General features: G+C 42.8%; 1 protein-coding gene across 1 annotated transcript; it reads left to right on the top strand.

Moving 5' to 3' along the window:
* The first annotated feature begins 2,359 nt into the window (after window positions 1-2,359).
* On the top strand, window positions 2,360-18,412 carry lrrc38b (leucine rich repeat containing 38b). Its single transcript, XM_061218622.1, has 2 exons — window positions 2,360-2,987; window positions 18,165-18,412. Exons 1-2 carry the CDS (start codon window positions 2,360-2,362, stop codon window positions 18,410-18,412), a joined length of 876 nt encoding a protein of 291 aa, XP_061074606.1.
* Window positions 18,413-19,004: the final 592 nt, after the last annotated feature.

The following is a 19,004-nucleotide window of genomic DNA, read 5'->3' as shown; positions in this document are numbered from 1 at the left end:
CATTTTGGACTGATAATTAATAAAATCAAAATATAACTTCTCTCTCAATTCCCTCAGTTCTCTTTGCACCGTGACCTTGGACTAGTTTCAACCATCTCTCTACATCTTATCAGTGATGCCTTAATGAGATTCACGACTAAAATCCCCTTCTGCGCTACGTAGCATTTTTGTGCCCAAGAAACGCAGACTGACAAGATGTCAAATCAATTCCTAAATTTGGGACTCTGTTTAATTGGCGTGTGTGTGTGCTGCGTGATTGTCTCCACCAGAATAAGGATTCTAATCACAGATTAAAGACTACATTTCTCTGAGTCTGGGAAAGAAATCCCAGTGGGATGGAATTGAGAATGCATAATTTCACAACCAGAGATGAAAATCATCATGAAAATATTTCAGAGGATTTATTCAAGCAAATGAGAGAATTTGTTCTTGTTTTATATGCAGCGATGGAACATCACAGCAGCGCTCTAGCACGGTGGTAGCTAAAGGAATTCTAGTCTGGTCACCGGTTCAAATCTTATGTGGCTTGCTGCCGATATACTGTACTTGCATACTTAACCTCAATAACTCCAGTGGAATTCCTGCAGGGAATTACATAATAATGTAATGATCTGCACAAGGGTGCCTGACAAGCTGATGCAAGGCGATATCCCGCATCACCTGAGTGTCAGATTACACCGTAAGCGCACTGACACCTGCCGGGTCCACGCTGGTCACGCAGCACAAACGGAGAGAGAGGAACGAGGGAGGATTGAGAACTGGTGCAGACATTCCTCCCCCCCTCCAGCAGCAGTGAACGTGGGATCCACTCCATAACGGTTGTGTAACACGACTGACTAACAGTGCTCACAAATGCTGCATTGCTGTGCTTTAGGTTGTATTTGTTTTTATTTTACCAGGGCCATTGCTGACTTCTCTCCTATTAGAGAGAAGTAAAAAAAAGACTGTAACTCCTCTCTAAAATATCTGTGATATAACCTAATAACATTGAAGGAAGAGTATTAGGTGACTGGAAGCTAATTCTGTTTTCGTAGATAAAAAAAAAAAACAATCAATAGAGATGGATGTTCATATGTAAATGTACAAACTACTAGCGGAAAAATCTTCAAGCAAACAATCAAGCTTCAAATCATGTTTTATTTATTGTAACTCATAAGAAGCAGAACCGCTCATGCTGGGTGGTGGAACCAGAGCATGTGGAAGAGTGACAAGAGGAGCTCCTACTTCAAGCGTGAGCAGAAGTGATCTCTCCGTAGAAAGTGACAGTGCGAGATTCACAATTCACACGGCCTCCACGGAAACCCGGGGCATTACGGCACGCGGCGTTTCACCTGGCGGTCATTAAGCGGATTGGTCAGGTGACCGTGGCTCCCGTTGTGCCGTCATCAGGACCGCTTCTCACGCCCAGGCGCCTCCGCCGTGGTTATTTAGAGATCTTCGCCATGGAAACGGAGCAACGGAGTGTTCAATTTAGCCCATCACCTCCACAGAGCGCAGGGGCGAGGGGGAGGCAGATAAATGTGCTTTTACAGACTTTTCTGGAACATTTAGTGTTTCTCCACCACACACACACACACACACACGTGCCTCAGGTCCGGATGGATTTGGCCAGGGAAGCGGGAGGGCGCCCCCTGTGGGACACACGAAGGGCTGTGACTTTAGCTCCCTCTGCTCTGCCTACTGCTGCGGCTGGCTGGGACATCCCAGCTGTGTCAAGACCCCCGGTGTGATGCGTAACCACACCCCCGAGAGCTCGACTGTGGGTTAACCCAGAAAACGGACAACCCCCCACCCCCCCACCCCCCCTCCTGCCTGGCGGGAGATCCCCTCCTCGTTCTCCTCCCACCCGCGCTCCTCTCTCTCTCTCTCTCTCTCTCTCTCCCTCTCTCCCTCTCATTGAGTCTCTTTCCCAGTTCCTGGTTCGCTCCTGTCTATTTACCTCTTATCTTCTTATCTCTCCTCCCCTTCCCTCGCTCTCGCTCTCGCTCTCCTGTACACTGTACCCTCCCTCTCGCCCGCTCTCTCCATCTCTCCACCCCTCTCTCTCTCTCTCTCTCTCTCTCTCTCAAAGCCAGCAGCCTGCTATCCGATCCAGGCAGCTTGCCTCATGATCTCCTGGAAAACGCTGCTCTGCCTCCCATCGCCTCTCTCTCTGCTTGATGCAGGAGCGTTCTTAGACCCTTATCACAGGAAGGACAGGATGGCTCTGCTCGGGCACTGATTCCTCTCACGCCCCCCCTTCTCCCCGTTCCCCTCTCCTAATCTCCCCCCCAACCCCCCCCTTTCCCCTTCCCTCTTCCCCCGTACCTCGCCCAAGTCTGATCACTATTTCCCCCTCTCTCTACTCTTCCACTTGACCATGTTGCCATGTGTTCTCCGGTTCCAGCCTCTCCTTGTCTTGCTCTCTTCCATCTCGCCGTCCCGGGGGGAGAGCTGCCCCACTAGCTGCCTGTGCCCAGACCCCCACACCGTGGACTGCAGCGGCCGGGGACTCACCAGACTCCCGGAGGCCATCCCCCTGGACGTCCGGCGGCTCCTGCTGTCCGACAACTGGATCCCCCGCATCCCCGCCGACTTCCTGGTGCTCTACAGCGACCTGGTCTACCTGGACCTGCGGAACAACTCGCTCTCCCGCATCGAGCCGGGGACGCTCAGCACCTCTTCCCGGCTGGTGTTCCTGGACCTCGGCAGCAACAACCTGACAGAGATCCCCCGAGGGACGTTCGGGGAGTCCCGGAGCCTGATCAAACTCCGCCTGGGCAACAACCCCTACCTGAGCATAGTCAGCGAGGACGCCTTCCTGGGCCTCACCTCCCTGCGCGAGCTGGAGCTGGAGCGCAACGCCCTGTCCGGCCTTGAGGTGGGGGCGCTGAGCAAGCTGCCCTCCTTGCGGGTGGTTCGCCTGGAGGGCAATCCTTGGGTGTGCAATTGCAACTTTGCCAACTTGTTCGCCTGGCTGGTGGCAAACAGACATAAGCTTCCAAACGGTAAGATCCTCAAGTTCGGTAGTTTACATTTAGCTTGCTTCATTTAGAAATATGTTTGTTTGTTTTTTTCAGAACAATATTACAAAGTTCTATTCTGGTCCAGTATACTCTTCAAAGAACAATATTCATTCCATGTGGCAATATTTGTGTATTTATTTAAATAACAAGAAAAAATTTCTCCTGGATTCTACTTTCGGCGTGATCAGATGCTTCCGCTAAGTATGGATGAAAGAATAACGTGTGACACCTAAGGGGTCTTTCTGGTCCATTAAAAAAACAATTACATTTCCTATACTCTGTCGTGCCAGAGTACTGGTATAGAATGTGTCTCTCATTCAATGAACACGTGCATCGCATGTCAAGCACCACATCTCCCAAGGTCTGGAGTTTGTCTGACCGTAAATCATAGTAGGGCTGTGGGCTTTCTAACTCAGACAGAGAGCACACTGCAGCTCTGTGGCGTTTCCTGTTAGCTTCAGGGGCTCACTGCCATTTTTATGCACGCAGCATGCATCTTGTAAACAATACGAAGGACGACAAAAGCGGTAGAATATTTGTGGACATTGTTCCCCAAAACATAAGACCCCAGTCAAATTGTAACGATGGTGCCGCCACTCCGTTTCAAGGTTAGAATACATTTTAATTGGTTAGTGTTGAATATATTATTGTTACTGTTTTGGAATGAACACACCAGCAGCATGAAACGCAGTGTGCGTTTTGGGTTTATTTAACGCAAATGAATAAATGAAAGTCTTACATTTTGTACCCACGTATCGTTGTTGATAAAACAAATATATATCAAATGTGTTGACAATAGATTATTAGACGGCTGTATACGAAGCGGGTAGGACAAACTTGAGTGCAGCTATACGCGAGTTATGCATGATCAATATCAACCGAAAGGTTATCCAAATTGTTTTGGAACCGAAGTTTAATTTTGAGTCGTGCACTGCTACAATTCGACCACGTGCGCTCTGCTGTGTGCCTGTGTCGTGACGAGGAGATCCCACCGTTCGTTTCTGCTGCATTGCAATTGATTGCGCTGGTTTACAATCACCTCAGGATTAATTCCTGGCTTCCAAAAACAGTAGAATGCTTAAGGGTTTATTTAGTTCACTCTGATATCTGCATGCAGTTTTATTGCAAAACAATTCCCCAGAAGAGCAATATCTTAGCCTACGTCATAAATATTTAAGTAAATTAGTAAATAAATAAATACTGTTGGTCTACATAAAAGTGGTCACAGCCATCGCAATCTCTATACCAAGGGGAGGCCCATCTTAATATAATGCCAGAATCAGTTTTTTCTCTTACACCCAAATTCAAAATAAAATGTTTGCGAAAACGAATGTTCTGTCACAAATTGCACCGATTGCACCATTAATCACGGATTTCAGGTGTAGCCCCACACTCTGTGTAAAGCATTCTGGTAAAAACAGGAGCCAAGCAAATATCAGCGCCCACCAACAAGACAGCGCTGGTAGTGCCAAGTCTCCGGACCATGTGCCAAATGGGTTTGCAGCGTATGCGCTAAAGGATTGAGTCGGGTGTCTCTGTCTAGCCCCATACACAGTCATTATTTCCACATCACCACGTGTTTACAACCTGCAGTTGTGTTCGGAGGAGAGTCTGGCTCTCGTCTCACATCCTGAAATAAACTGTTTGAGCTTCGTTTTTATGCATGAGCTATAATCACTGTCTGAGTGGTGTGGAAGGTGACTGCCATCGAAAGCTGTCAGATACGCATTACTGTATGACTAAATCCTCTTTAAAAATGTCATCTTAAGGCACTAGTGGCTTGAACACTCCCTGGAAAAGAAACTGAATGTGCCATATGGTATTTAGGGTAAGAATCCCACTCCAAAGCACCTGTAGCTGGCTGCTGAATTAAGAAGCAAGCTTGCGTCCTGGAGCCACTTCAAAGCAAAATAAACGCCAGATCCGGTCTAATGCATATGTATGAGAGACTCTCGGCTGGGAAACCGCAAACGAGAAACACCGTCAACAAAAAAAGCACTGACTAAGCTGAACAGTGAGCATTTTCAGTGTATTGAATCACTTTTCAGTGATTCCACTGCCACTGTAATGGCATCGAGCAGCACAGCCCCTGAGAAAGTTCCAGAATAGCTGTTTCCACAAAATAACAAAATAAATCAAGACTATAGCCAAAAAGCAAGTAATGGAAAAAAAACTTTAGCATTACTCTACTTCAGTTGATTAATGTATGTTCAGTTGAGATTGTCTTTGAGTTACAACTTTGCTTTAGAATGACATTGAGATTTGTTGAGAAGTGCAATGAGTGGCTAGGAATGATTAGAAATACTGGCATACAGCTTTTTGAACATTTTAGGAATGGTAATGTTGTTGTGTAGTGCTTGTGAAACCCTTTTGTATGTCGACATAAGACCATGTCACAAAAATGTAACCAGTGTATGACTAATTGTTTGAAATGTCAGAGTATCAGGGTTGTATATTGATTTACAATGGCATGAAAAAGTATTTACCCACATCCTGATTTCCTCTATTATTGCGTATTTGTTACACAGAATGGTTTCAGATATTTGGACAAAAGGTCATATAAGACAAATGCAAATGCAATGAGTAAACGCAAAGCACATTCAAATTATTATTTCATTTATTGAATGAAAAAGCTATTGAATACCCATATCACCCATGTGAAAAAGTAATTGCCCCCTTAAACTTAACTGTTTGCACCTCCTTTAACAGAAAATACTTTCATGGCACTGTATTTACTTTAGTAACAGTCCCTATTGCAAGTTTGCATAACTCTCAATTAGGATATGACAGGACACAAGATTTATTGCTGCTTATTTGTATCATGGGAAATGTTAAGGGGGGTGACAAGTTGTCCCCATGTTGTATGTGTAATTTGTCATTGGCAAGGAAGGCAGTGGCAAGCTTGCATTTGTCCCACATTTGGATTTATGATGCACTTGTGAACAGGCTGGGTGTGAGCTATGTTCAGTTCTTGATGTTCTGCTTTTATCCCAGTGAACCTGAACTGAACAAATGATAAATTGGTTAATAAGTGAAGCTACGATAAGCGTCATAATACTTTTATCTGTTTCCTGACTATAAGCTATTGCATTTCGGTTGTAAGGCTGCTGACTCAGTCCACCCAGTTGCACGGTGAGCAGTTAAATATAGTTGGCCTGGTTTGGTTTGTTGGTCGCATCAGTAGAGCTTTCTGACTGAATGTGTTTAGATTTGTTTTAATTTTGTGCAATAATTTCTAATTTCTTTAGAGAAGCTGTGAGATAATAAAATGTAGTAGTGTTGCTTTTTTCTTTTATTTTGGTGTTGTTGGCATTGTGGCTTCCACTCCTTGCATAATGCAATTTGTTGTGGTTCTATAAGAAGCCATTTGCTAGAATCATCTAGGCTGTAACATTATATTTTTGAAAATTATTTTTTTAATGTCTACTAATGAGCTATTATGAAATGTTTTCTGACTTGCCAAGAACCTGAAAGCTGAAATGGCAGTTTCTTTCTTTTAGCGGTTTTCTGTAGTACAGCCTGTTGTACTGCAGTGTGCATAGTGAGGTTCCCTGATTACAAACCTCCTGGTCAGCCCCATTCTCCTGTTTCCGCCTTATCTTAGTTAACACTTGCAGTGAACTAGCTTGCGATTTCTGTACCCATTATGCATGCATTCAGCTTTAATTAAACATTGGGTAGAGTGAAACTTTTCAAGAATTAATTGTACTAAAATTATAAAAGAAACCTTACACTTTGCTGGAACTGATACCACTCCAGCATTCAACTGTTTTTTCCTCATCCCCTGACCCAGTTCCACTCTCTGTAGAGATGACCTCTGACCTCCTGGGAAGGAGGCCATGTAGTGCATGCCCACTGTGTGGAGTGGAACTGGGCCTTCAGCATGATGTGAGCATGCCTTCTACTCCTCTGCCCCCTCTCTCTCACAACACCTTTTTCATTTGGTATCTGTACTGTTCTGTTTGGAGCCCATCTCAGTTCTAGGAAGGAGATTGCCTGACTGTTATGGCTCACAAAATGCACATCTCTTGACTAAGCCCCTCAAGCAGTAATTGGTCTAAAGCAGGGGTGTCAAAGTCCTGGAGGGCCGCAGTGTCTGTTGGTATTTGTAGTTTCCTTTCAATCAGCAGCCAATTAAGGCCTTGAGAACAAGTTGTGTGGACTCTTTAGCCAATTAAAGACTTTGAAATGTATCTCTCGTGCTGAAATACACCAAATACCAGCAGACACTGCGGCCCTCCAGGACTGGAGTTTGACACCCCTGGTCAAAAGCAACACCAGCGTGGAGGCCTGTCCCCTAAAGACAGGCTGCCATAGCCAAATTGTGACAGGTCCCTCCTGCCCCGCCCCATCACTCGATATCCCATTCCCGCCTGACAGGCCGGGTATCACTCTGACAGGAACGGGCGACAGATGTGTCCTGATATCCACCCCGCGGGGATTTGCGGCTGCTGTGGATGACCGATGTGAATGATTCAGCACCAATACGAATGTAAACACGATCCTCCACTTGTCCCCAGCTCCTGGGTTAAGGACCAACAAATGACATTCATAATTCAGAGCCAGACTGGGGCCTAAACTCAGGGCCGGCGATCGTTCGGCCGTCTCTATGGTCTGGTAACTGGAACTTCTGAAGTCAGGCGCGTGTCAGGACTGCATGAATCCTTAACGCCGCGAGGCCCAGCCGTCCACAGTACATGACTAAAGGTCGAGTTGAGTCTGCCTTTTTCATTGACCTTTCAGAGAATGCCTAACAGCATGGAGACTGGAATGTTGGGTGTACAAAATATGTCAAACTGTGTTCAACTGTTGTACTTGGATCACAATTTAATTTGAGTTGAAAATCATTTCTGATCTACAGTATCTTACTTGGGCCAGCCCTGTCATAATCAGTCTTATTCTCAGGAATCAAGCCCATGTAATATATTTTTCTCCTCCATATACACATACGTAATTAACTGAAGTACTTACATACAGAAGCACCTGACAGTTAAACAGTGTGACACCTAACAGTGAGCAGTGATGTAATTGGACAATGAAGCATGACAAATGCAGAGACATTAGTAACAGCTAAAAATGTTTTTCATATGTGTTTTTAATTAACCTATTGCTTTACGATTCTGTGATGGGATAGAGATATGCAATATGACATTTACTCATGTTGCGTGACATCTGGTAAGGTGCCTGATTGTCTATGATGCTGCAGTTTTCAATTTGACAGGATTGGCTGGCTGGACACCTCCAGTGTAGGAATTTGCATATACAGGAACCAAACCATAAAGTATAAATGCAGTTTTTATACATACTAGCAGTAGCTTTGCAAAAGAGGGTGGGGGTGGAGGTGCAGATGTGTGTGTGTGTGTGTGTGTGTATGTGTATTTGCTCATGTAAGATCATCCATGCGTGTATCTGCATTGCTGAGGCAAGTGTGTGCATGTGTCCATGGGTTTGAATCACAGTTTATACACTTGCACAAGCCTGCATTACATTAATGCGCATACGTTTACGCACGCACATGTCAGCGTGTGATTTTCCACTTTCCCTTGCTTGGCTCAGCATGCAGTCTGACTGTCATAAGGAGGCCTGCATGGTAGTGATGTCATCACCCCTCCTCTCTATTTCCGGAAAACTCCCCTTCCTATGATTCTCACACAGACCGGGCTTGTCGCTACAGCCTGGCAAAGCTGCTGAATTCTCACCAGCAGGTCCCCAGAGAAAGTCAAAATCTGCCTACCGATCAAAAATGAAAATGAAAAATACAGGGAATATATTTAAATTCATGTCTTTCAGATGCTTGAACAAAGCTATTTACAAGGGCAGAACTAGGACAAAGTGCCATGACCTCCAACATTGCTGTGAATGTGTTTCTAAAGAAATACTTGCACTTTCTTTCAGGAAAGGAATATTAGACATGTAATGCGGTGCTACTTCATTTTATTTACAATGAGTGTAAAAAACATGAGTAATATGTAGTCCACTTCACACATTCAGCCAGGATGCAGTCAAAAACACAAACTTACAAGAATAAATTGCTCAATACACTGCTTACATCAGCCAAGTATTGTTTTTTATTTTTATTCCAAAGTTTCCCCTGATCTTTAATAAATGACATTCTGTTCTGTTAAGGCTGGTTTATGCTCCTTCATCGGACAGAAATCACAGAATGTTCATGAATGTCCTTACGTCGCCCAACATTGACTACGGTTGCTGTTTAATTGAAAATAAACCTAATTTATGAAGTATAAACAGAATGTCACTACGACCAGCGATGTCGCTGGTTACAAACCAGCCTTTAATCTTCTATTCTGCCTGCTGTGGGTCGTAGGTTGTTCAAGCTGTCTGAGTGTGAGATATGGTCATTAAGAACCGCAAGGTCAAAGGCTCAGGATTCAGGGAGTTAGTTTCAGACTGACAGCCTATCTGTTGCATGGCCTGCAATCCTACCTGCACTCTGTCAGTGGTGGATGCCAAGGGTAACCTATCTGTGTTATGACTACGCCAAGGCTGCCCTGATTACATCCCCTCCCTCTCCATCACCCAGCTTCTCTGTCACAATGGTCTTAGAATGCTTCATGGGAAGGGTTTTATGTTAGGGTGGATTCCAGAGAGCAAGCTATAAAGAACGTGATTAAAGCCCCCATTTACATAGTCCAACTTGTTTATGCTGGCAGCATACTGTATGGAGGTCACCTTTGCTGGGATGATATGGTTCTCATAATCACTGGAGTAATGCATTTTATCAATGTCATATGTGAGGTGTGAGGTTTGTGAAATCCTAATCCGTCGAAATCCTGTTATATTCCAAAGGAATTTATTTCAGTCCAGGCCTTCAAATTCGTTCATATTACATTTTCCCCGCATTATTCCATGCTGTGCATGAAATAACCATTGTAATTACATATTCATGCCACCTACAGTCTGTATATTTGCATGAGAACAGGAATAAAAAATCACTGCTTGTTTTTAAGATCCAGTATTTGGTTTATGGACAGCCTTTACAAAAATTGCATGCATTTTGTATATTGTCTTTTCAGAAAACTGGATGATTACTGAAGCAATTCAGGTTACTTCGCTCAAGGGTGTGATTTTCCCAAACGCAATCTCTGGCATCTCATTGTCACTGTAATGTTGTGTACAAAAGGCCTGCTCAATATTTCACATATTGTTATAGGCTGGTGTACATATGAAGTCATTTAAACCCATTAGCTTTCTGGAGTACCCCATTGTTCCTTCCAAAGACCCATCAGCCAATAAAACAGCTCGAACCTGAGAAGCAATATAAGGTGTCAGACACATGTGAAACAAGCACGTCTGTGTCTCCTGTGTTTGGCCAATCACATTTAACCCGGTCTCAGAAAGCAAAAGCTTTAGCTAAATGTATTTGCCAAAAGTAGGTTACTCTTTTGTCAAAAATATCAATTAGAACCTTAGTATAATTCTAAGGTCTCAAAATGTGACCAAAGACAACACTAGACCTTTTTCTGTTAAGGAGGTTATTCTCACCCGTGTTATTTTCAGTTTGGTGTGTCTCCCATTGCATGTGCTGTTTATTTTCATCATCTCTCAAAATCATGAACAAAATATTGCATCTAGGAACAGCACTGAACTATTTGTAAGCTGGTCCATTTTGAAATCTGGCAGTTGGGACTCACAACTGCACCCATAAATAACCACAGATTAAATTCCTTTTGTGAACACTGGAACCGTTTCCAAGGAAGAAATGAAAGGAGTTTGCCTCCGAGAGCACAATTGGAGTGTCCTGACTCCAGTCTTCTGGCAGGGTTGAATGATAAGTATTTTGCAGAACATTTGTGCTGGGAAGACATCATCTCATTTGATAAAATGTATGCAAAAACTATGAAATGCAAAATAATATATATATACTGTATAATATTGATCATGTATCATAAAATTCATTTATTATATTTTCCATTGAGCACCAGATAAATTAATTGTGTGGTTAGGATGAGGGTTTCAGAACTTAACTTTAATACAACAAACAAGTCACCATACAGGTGAACAAACAGTTCTGTTCTGTTTTTAAAGGACATGGTTAAGCTTCCCAGATCCCTCACAACCTTTTCCTTCATATGTCAGATGACTGTAAAACAATGGAAATCTCAAACAATGTCCTAAAACACCAGCAAAAGTCCAAGTTAAAGTAAGGCTGCTGCCATGAGGCCCATTGTAAGAGACAATATCATAAGAAAATGAACCAGAAGCCACCATTTCCAGCCTCTTTTAACTGCTAATAGAAAAGGCATCATCAGCTGCTCGCAATGACCAATTAACTGCCAGTCTCCAAGACACTGATCAACAGCTGATCCACATAGTCCTGTAATGAAGGGAAAGGCAGGTTGACTTCACCTGTGCCAGTGCACTTTACTTGATGGTAGTGATCTCAGTGCTTTGTAGAACCTGGGTTTCCCAAATTCCCACCTTGTTTATACCCACATTGAAGAAGTATATGCTATTTGCTTGGTTTAAAAAACCCTTGCTTGCATCACGCATCATATAGTGCATATTTGTTGATTAATTCTGGCACATGCATTTTACAGCAGATTGTACTGTGCAGTGCAACTGATCTCTAGAGCCAGTTGTATGTCAGGATTCGATATAAGACTGTATTGCACTCAATCTGAAGAGGCAGGATATTGAACTCAATGTCCCATCACTCCTTGTGTTTCATTGTTTTGTCAGTTTGTTGAACAGATAAATTCATTCTGACTATCGTGTTCAGTGTAGTCAGGATGGATGAGAATGCGATTGCCCTTCCTGGACTGTTGTGTTTAAGCTGCTGGCTGGATTGATGGCGATTTCATTAGACTTTAAATGGTCTGTTTAGTGTTGAGCTGTGGCAGTGGTTTTAATTAGAGAGTAATCTTGTCCTGCGGGAATGTAATAACCCTAAACTTAAATTCATACTTATGCTTACTGTACCAAGTTCAATTCAATTGTTTTATTTTTTTGATGATTCTTTTCTGTAGCTGTTTTCCTGTTATAATTCAAATATGTTTTGTAAACTTCTGGCATGGCATGCATTCATTGATTTGGATTTAATTGGAAGAAGCAGAGACAGTGAAGTTGTTTTTCCTTTGAAGCAAGACCATCACCGTCATCCAACCCTTGCTGTGTCAGCTCTGGGGAATGCATCGTGCAATGAGTGGCCTACTGAAAATAGAACTCTGAACCTGGTTGGACACCCTGTTAATTGAGCTAGCCTTAGGATGACAGCAAGATTACTGACCCAGATCAGTTCCTTAGAGTGACTGTAAAACAGCTGGAAATAGTTGATGACCATACGACCATTCACAGAGGGATGTATCCAATATCTATTCAAAGTAATGTAAATAACTATAATAACACAATAATAAATCAATTCCAACATAAAATCTGTATTGTAAACAATGTAAGGATTGCATAGGTGTGGTCTGGACTGCTTCACCTACCCTCCTCAACATACTCTTGCCAACATAGTCAACTAAAACTCTAGTTTCTGAGGTATTCAAACCATATTCTCTGGCACCAACAATGATTCCACGGTCAAAGTCACTTATATCACATTTCTCCCCCATTCTGGCATTTAGTCTGAAAAACAGCTGAACCTCTTGAACATGTCTGCATGCTTTTATACATATAATTGCTGCCACATGATTGGCTGATTAAATACTTGCATTAAAAAGCTGGAGTACAGGTCTACCTAATAAAGTGATCACTGAGTGTAAGTCAATATTCCAATCGTTTGATTTCTCAGTGTAGTCTGAATCCTTTCATGGAGTTAGCTTTACCGTTACTTTAAAGACAGAATAAAGCTCATGTATATTTCCCGAGTTCCTATTCTGATTGATCTATGATCTATGAGTTGGTGGTAGCCAAATACTTCTGCTGAATTTGAATTTAAATAATGTGTTGAGCTGAAAACATAGGAACTGAGGTCCATCCTTTAGCTCCACCAGCTACTGAGTCACCGCACTCAAAGCACATGGGCCTTGTGTGGCTATTATTTTCTCTCCACACTGCAGTATTGCTGAAATCACACCTGTTATTGGCTATCCTCCTCTTTCGCTCCCTCATTCGTCTCCCTTTTTACCCCAGTGGAGGATTTGCTTAGTTGGTGTCCTCCTTTTTTGTTTTTCCGTTTGCTTCATTCCTCTGTTTTCATTGCTCTCTCTATCCCAAGGGCCTTCACTTTTCAACGTGCTTTGTAGCTGTGATGAATCACCGGGGTGTACGGCTAAAACCAGGTCATAATCCACGAGGGAAGGCATTTATCTTCCCTCGTGTCCGGGGAGGAGGCTGATGTATTCAGCGCTGTGGGACTGTGGATGTGCCTATTGGGTCCCAACACAGCGGAGGGGAGTTGGGGAACTGAGCCACGAGTCAGGTGTTAACCAGGCAAACTTTTCCCAGACACATAAATCACCCTGCTGTATGAGACGCATGCAAGTAGCCAGACTGCTCACCTCGTCCAGGCGAACGGAAGGCCACTGGGGGATGAGTTTCCTGCTGAAACAGTGCAGCGCGAATATATATAGAAAGCATTAATCATATACACACATGGTCTAGATACACAGCCATCGTAGTGTGGAAACACACGCTTTCTCCAAACTACCTTATGGTGTGGGTTCATGCGATGGTATATTATCTGCAAAACTATATTAGCGGCCCTTTCTCACCAATATTCTTCCAAATATATATTTCTTCTAAATATTTTTTCTTATAATAGTTTTAAATGAATTATATTCTACATAGTGCGTGATGCATAACAACCTGTATGTCAACCAGTTCATATGTAGACCTGAGTGTGTTACTTTCTCAAGATGAATGGACATGACTGGGACCCGCAAGGTCGGTGGTTTGATCCCCGTTAAGGGTTATAAGATGGCCACAATAAGATCCACACAGCCATTGGACCCTTGAGCAAGGCCCTTAACCCTGCTTCGCTCCAGGGGAGGATTGTCTCCTGCTTAGTCTAATCAATTGTGAGTTGCTTTGGCTAAAAGCACCAGCCAAATGAAATGAAATGACATGTCGTGGTTGAGCTAGAGGCAGCACTGTCAGCTGATTTGTGTGAGGAGACGTGGGGGAAACGGCGTGAGACTCCTGCAACCTGCTCGTGAACGTTTGATGCTCATGCGTATTTCCCTTCTCTGTAGGCTGGTTGATGCTGATCACTTCAGAGTTCCTCACGCTCAGCACAACTCATCTGGGAACTGATGTGTTGACAATTCAGTAGCCTCCCTGCCATTATGTGGGGCAGTCCAATGATTATGTACTTTCAAGTCACAATGCAGACATTCATTTGTGCCAGATTGTGAGTAGGGCTGCCACACGTTCTGGTTTTCCCGGGATTGCCCCGGAAAATGATTATTCTTTCTCTTTTTTGTACTTCTAAATGTCAGAGTTCCAAATAAAACCAGATTCTTCTACTGCTATTCTGTTTTTTCCTCTTTATGTTTAGACACCCAATCCCGTGTCTGTAAACAGGTAAAAATGAGTAAAACACAGCGACGATTGGACATATGCGTATACTTATTTTTAATTGGTAGCAGAAATACCAAAGTTATCACCTAGCAACTGCTGCATGGGCTGTCAGTCTGGTGCGTGCATTCACTTCAATGACCCCACCATGGGAAAGTTCAGCTAGCTACTAGCCTAGAGGTAATCACCTAATACTTCTGATTTTTTTAAATTTTATTTCGTCTGTTTTATGAAATGGGGGGAGAGACGGACAGAGATAACAAAATCAGACAAGCAACCTGCAGCAAAAAAAAAAAAAAAAATCTATATATACGACTGTCAAAAAAAAACACTTTTCTGAATGGATAATGGCGCACCAAATGTCCCGGTTTTTCACAAATCAAATGTGGCAACCCTATTGTGAGGAGTAGTTGTGTATGTTGTGCATTAAGTTAAAACCTGCATAAAGCAGAAATCAAGGGATAAATACATTATAATGAATGCAACATGTCATAATATCTTATCCCCAAGCTTGAATAACCCATTGCGAAACTTAGACAGTATTTTATGTACCTACTAAGTCCATCAGGGGAATTTCTCTGCCAAAGAGAAAAACAAAATCCTTGGGTTGTTTAATGTTGATATAATGGAACTATTTGTCTGTTTGTTTTGTGTTTGTTCAAGTGATTTGTGTGTGAGTGTGTGTGTGTGTGTGTGTGTGTGTGTGTATGTGTTTTCCAATCTGCACAATCTCAGAGAGGGAGGGGTCACCTCTGTCAGATTAAAAGCTGGAGACAGTCGGACAGTTTGTTTCATCAGCGCTGTGGTGATGAGCATGTCAGCTGTCCTTCATCACGGGTATGGCCTGCACATAAACGCATCTGTCAACAGCAGGGCTTGTTCTCAGCTATGTGGAGCTATGTTTGTAACCAGTAACTGAAGACTGCTGTGTTAGAACAGGTGCTTGGTTCAGTGTGGGGGTGTGCCTCAGACAGCTCTGCAGAGGATGTGAGGAATATGCATACCACATGCATATACACTCAGTGAGCACTTTATTAGGTATTTATCAGACTTCTTTTTTTTTTCTTTTTTTTTCTTTTTCTTCTGCTGCTGTAGCCTATACAGTTAGAGGTTTTGATGCGTTGTGTGTTCAGAGATGCTCTTCTGCATACCACTGTTGTAATGCGTGGTTATTTGCGTTACTGTCACCTTCGATGTCACCGCACTGTTTCCTGTGAGCTTCACTGGACATGTTTGCTTTGAGAAGCTTTGCCCCATATTTAGGAAATGGCTGAAGGTGATTTTCAAAATGCCTACATACATAATTTACGCATTTAATCCAAATAAGCTCAACTGAAACAAGCGTGACAGTGCTCCTTTAAATACATGATGATGTGATGGGGACCTTCTTCTGGCCCTCTTTTGATTATGTCATTTTGAATATTTGCATAACAGTAGTTGATGAAAATGTACACTGAAATGCTCACACTTTCTTCACTAATGTCTTTTCTGTCAAATCTGTGGTATTTTTACCCTCTCATATAAATCCAGATACGCCGGGTGCGAGTTTAATATGTCCTGCAGAACCAATAATGTTCGGAGGGATAATGGGGGCCTTGACAGCCCAGTCAATGTTGGAGGGAGAAAGGGAAACTTTCTCTGTCAGTGCCTTGAAAGATTTAACGTGATTTATAATTTTCTTGTAAATAATGGGTTGTCAGCAAGGGAAGTAATGATTCCCTGTGTAATGAATCTGTCACACAGCTCTTAACACTAGGAAAAAACTGAGGGTAATGACCCAAAAGTCAATGCTGTTCATTAAATGAGGACCACCTACTGTACGTACGTGTTAAATAACTATTGTTATATAGTGTGCACCAGCATTGATTTGATACACAAATTGATGTGATAAATGAATGTGATAAATTGGGCCGCAACTGCAAGTCTGGCAGCACTAGAGGTGTAATGACAACATAATTACTGTTGACTGTAATGTTGCTAGTCAGAAATGAATCTGTATATGCAGAAAAGGTCTCTAGAATCAAAGTTATTTACTTAGTGTAAAGTTTAATCTAGTCACGATCTCTTCTAAATGTAATGGCCACATATTGTGACTGTTTTCCATACATTACATATTACATTATTGGCATTTGCCGGATGCTCTCATCCAGAGCGACATACATTTGATTAGACTAAGCAGGAGACAATCCTCCCCTGGAGCAATGCAGGGTTAAGGGCCTTGCTCAAGGGCCCAACGGCTGTGCGGATCTTATTGTGGCAACACCGGGATTGGAACCACTAACCTTGCGCGTCCCAGTCATGTACCTTAACCACTATGCTACAGGCCGCCCTGAACTTATCATAAGAAAATCATTTATTCTTCTTCTGCATGGTTGTTTCTTCTAGCATTACAGAACTGGAGACATGACTGGCACAAAGGCTTTTCCTCAAACCATGAACAAAAAAAAATCCATGGTTCATTCAGGGACAGGAAAATCACAATCAAGTTTTAACCTTGACTTCCCTTTAATCTTCCTGTAAACTGCACTAAAGTTTTTTATTGCTGTTGACGTGCAGCATGTAAACTGCCAATTGAAGAATTATTATGTGTTGAAAAGCTGCCATACATTATTTCAGTTTATTATTTTGACAAAACTAATAATTCCTTAGCACAGCAAACAGATTTATCACAGCCATAAGCTCTAAGAAGGTCAAACTGTTGGCAGACATAGTCATTAATAAACAGCCATGAATTGCTTGGCTGGTTTCTCTCATTAGGCTGATTTCCTTCAGACACTGTCCTATAAATGGGGGTTTGAAATTGAACATTGAAAGTGTATTGCTGAGTGTGATAAACATGGCGTTGTGGGTGGAAATGACACTCACCAGTCTGATCCTCAGCTTTGAAAGGGAGGCTTGAATTGAGTCAACATTTGTCCTTACCTGACTCACAATTAAAAGCATGTGGCAGGTTTTTTTTTTTGCTTTCCTTGCGAACAGTTCAGGAACTTGAATGAATGCATTCATTCAAACTGTATTTGTGAAGAAAAGAAGTTCATTTGATAGTTATGGGCAAGTGTTGAATCCTGGTTAAAATCTTTCTGTGTAATAATTTATCCTATGACTTGGACTTTATCAGGTTTTTCCATGTTTATTGGTAGAAGTAGTTTTTTATAAATGCTTTTGGAACAGAGTAAACAGACGTTGAAGGCTGAGATTCTCAGCGAGACCCTGCTTTTGATCCCTGAAATAAGGGATGTAAGCTCAATAGTATGCAGCTACATAAATTACTAATATGGAGACTGCTACAAACAACTACAGCTACAGGATTTAGACACCAAACCTGGGACGTACAACCTAAATATTGTGAATAATTTCATCCACTATACCCCTCACTCCAGTTGATTCAAAATCCCACTGGTGTGGAAAGACCACAATAAAAAGTGATTAATCTGGTCTGCTGTCTGCATTCTAAACAGCCACCTAGCATAAAATATACAGTATATTGTAAATGGAAGATGATGTATTACAGCCTATATTGTGTTGTGCTTCAGTTAATTATAATGTGCAAGATGATGCTGTACCCAAGAGTTTATTTTCCACTGGCATCAGCGTTTTATGAAGTATTTTAGTGGACTGTGTTTAGTAATATAGCCAGTCTCAGGCCCAGTAACAAGCCGGTTGTTTGTGTCCCAGCAGGTGTGGAGGATATGGAGTGCTCCCTCCCCACGGACGGGCGGATGGTGGCTCTGAGCCAGCTCTCCGAGGACAGTTTCCGGGAGTGCCAGGTCACCCTCACCCTGACGGACTTCCTCATCATCATCTTCTCGGGCATCTCCGTGTCGGTGGCCGCCATCATGGCCAGCTTCTTCCTGGCCTCCACCGTTCACTGCTTCCAGCGCTGGAGCAAGGGAGTGAAGGGCGAAGAGGAGGAGAACGAGGAGTAAAGGAGGAGTGAGGCCCGCCCCTGTGGCCCTGGGAGTGACAGACAGTGCTCTTAACTGCACCTCTTCCTGTGCGTCCGTCCGTGTTTTAGGGTAACTGCACTCGCTCTGTGTCACAGTAAACATCGCCTACAGGTGTGAATATGGAAAGTCATAAGGCCGAAATTTGAGGCCAGGTTTGCGAATGTTTGTTTTTTCATTACTGCTTCATGCTGGTAGTAGTACATAGCTTTGGAGCCAGGGTTTGAAAGTCTGAAGAAGTTCCTCAATGTCATGCCCTTTACAAGGGTCGTTCCAGCATAGCAGTGGTAAATATGTGTCTTACCTTACGGACTGATTCTCCATTCAGCAGTTCATTACAGCTACCAGGTAAAAAGTTCAGTTTACACAGAAATCCAAATCAAAGTGTTGATGTTTCTGAGATGTGCCAGAATTACACAGGAGAGCTTTTCCCGTGCCCGTTAGTAAGATGCAAATGAGTAAAAACAATCATCGCAAATGGGTGGGGTGAATGAAAGCACCGAGAACGACATACGCAGCAGAAAATTCAGTGATTGCTTCATTTATACACGGACCTGCAAACAGTCTTTTAAAT

The sequence above is a fragment of the Conger conger genome, chromosome 14 (assembly GCF_963514075.1).
Source record: "Conger conger chromosome 14, fConCon1.1, whole genome shotgun sequence".
In the NCBI taxonomy this organism is placed as follows: Eukaryota; Metazoa; Chordata; class Actinopteri; order Anguilliformes; family Congridae; genus Conger; species Conger conger.
The sequence above is the reverse complement of the archived record's forward strand: the minus strand, read 5'-3'. Positions and strand labels throughout refer to the sequence as shown.

Excerpts from the sequence above, each read along its gene's own strand:
- lrrc38b (XM_061218622.1), top strand. The coding sequence starts at position 2,360 with ATGTTGCCATGTGTTCTCCGGTTCCAGCCTCTCCTTGTCTTGCTCTCT. Across the intron at positions 2,988-18,164 it reads CAGACATAAGCTTCCAAACG|GTGTGGAGGATATGGAGTGC; the intron begins GTAAGATCCTCA and ends GTGTCCCAGCAG.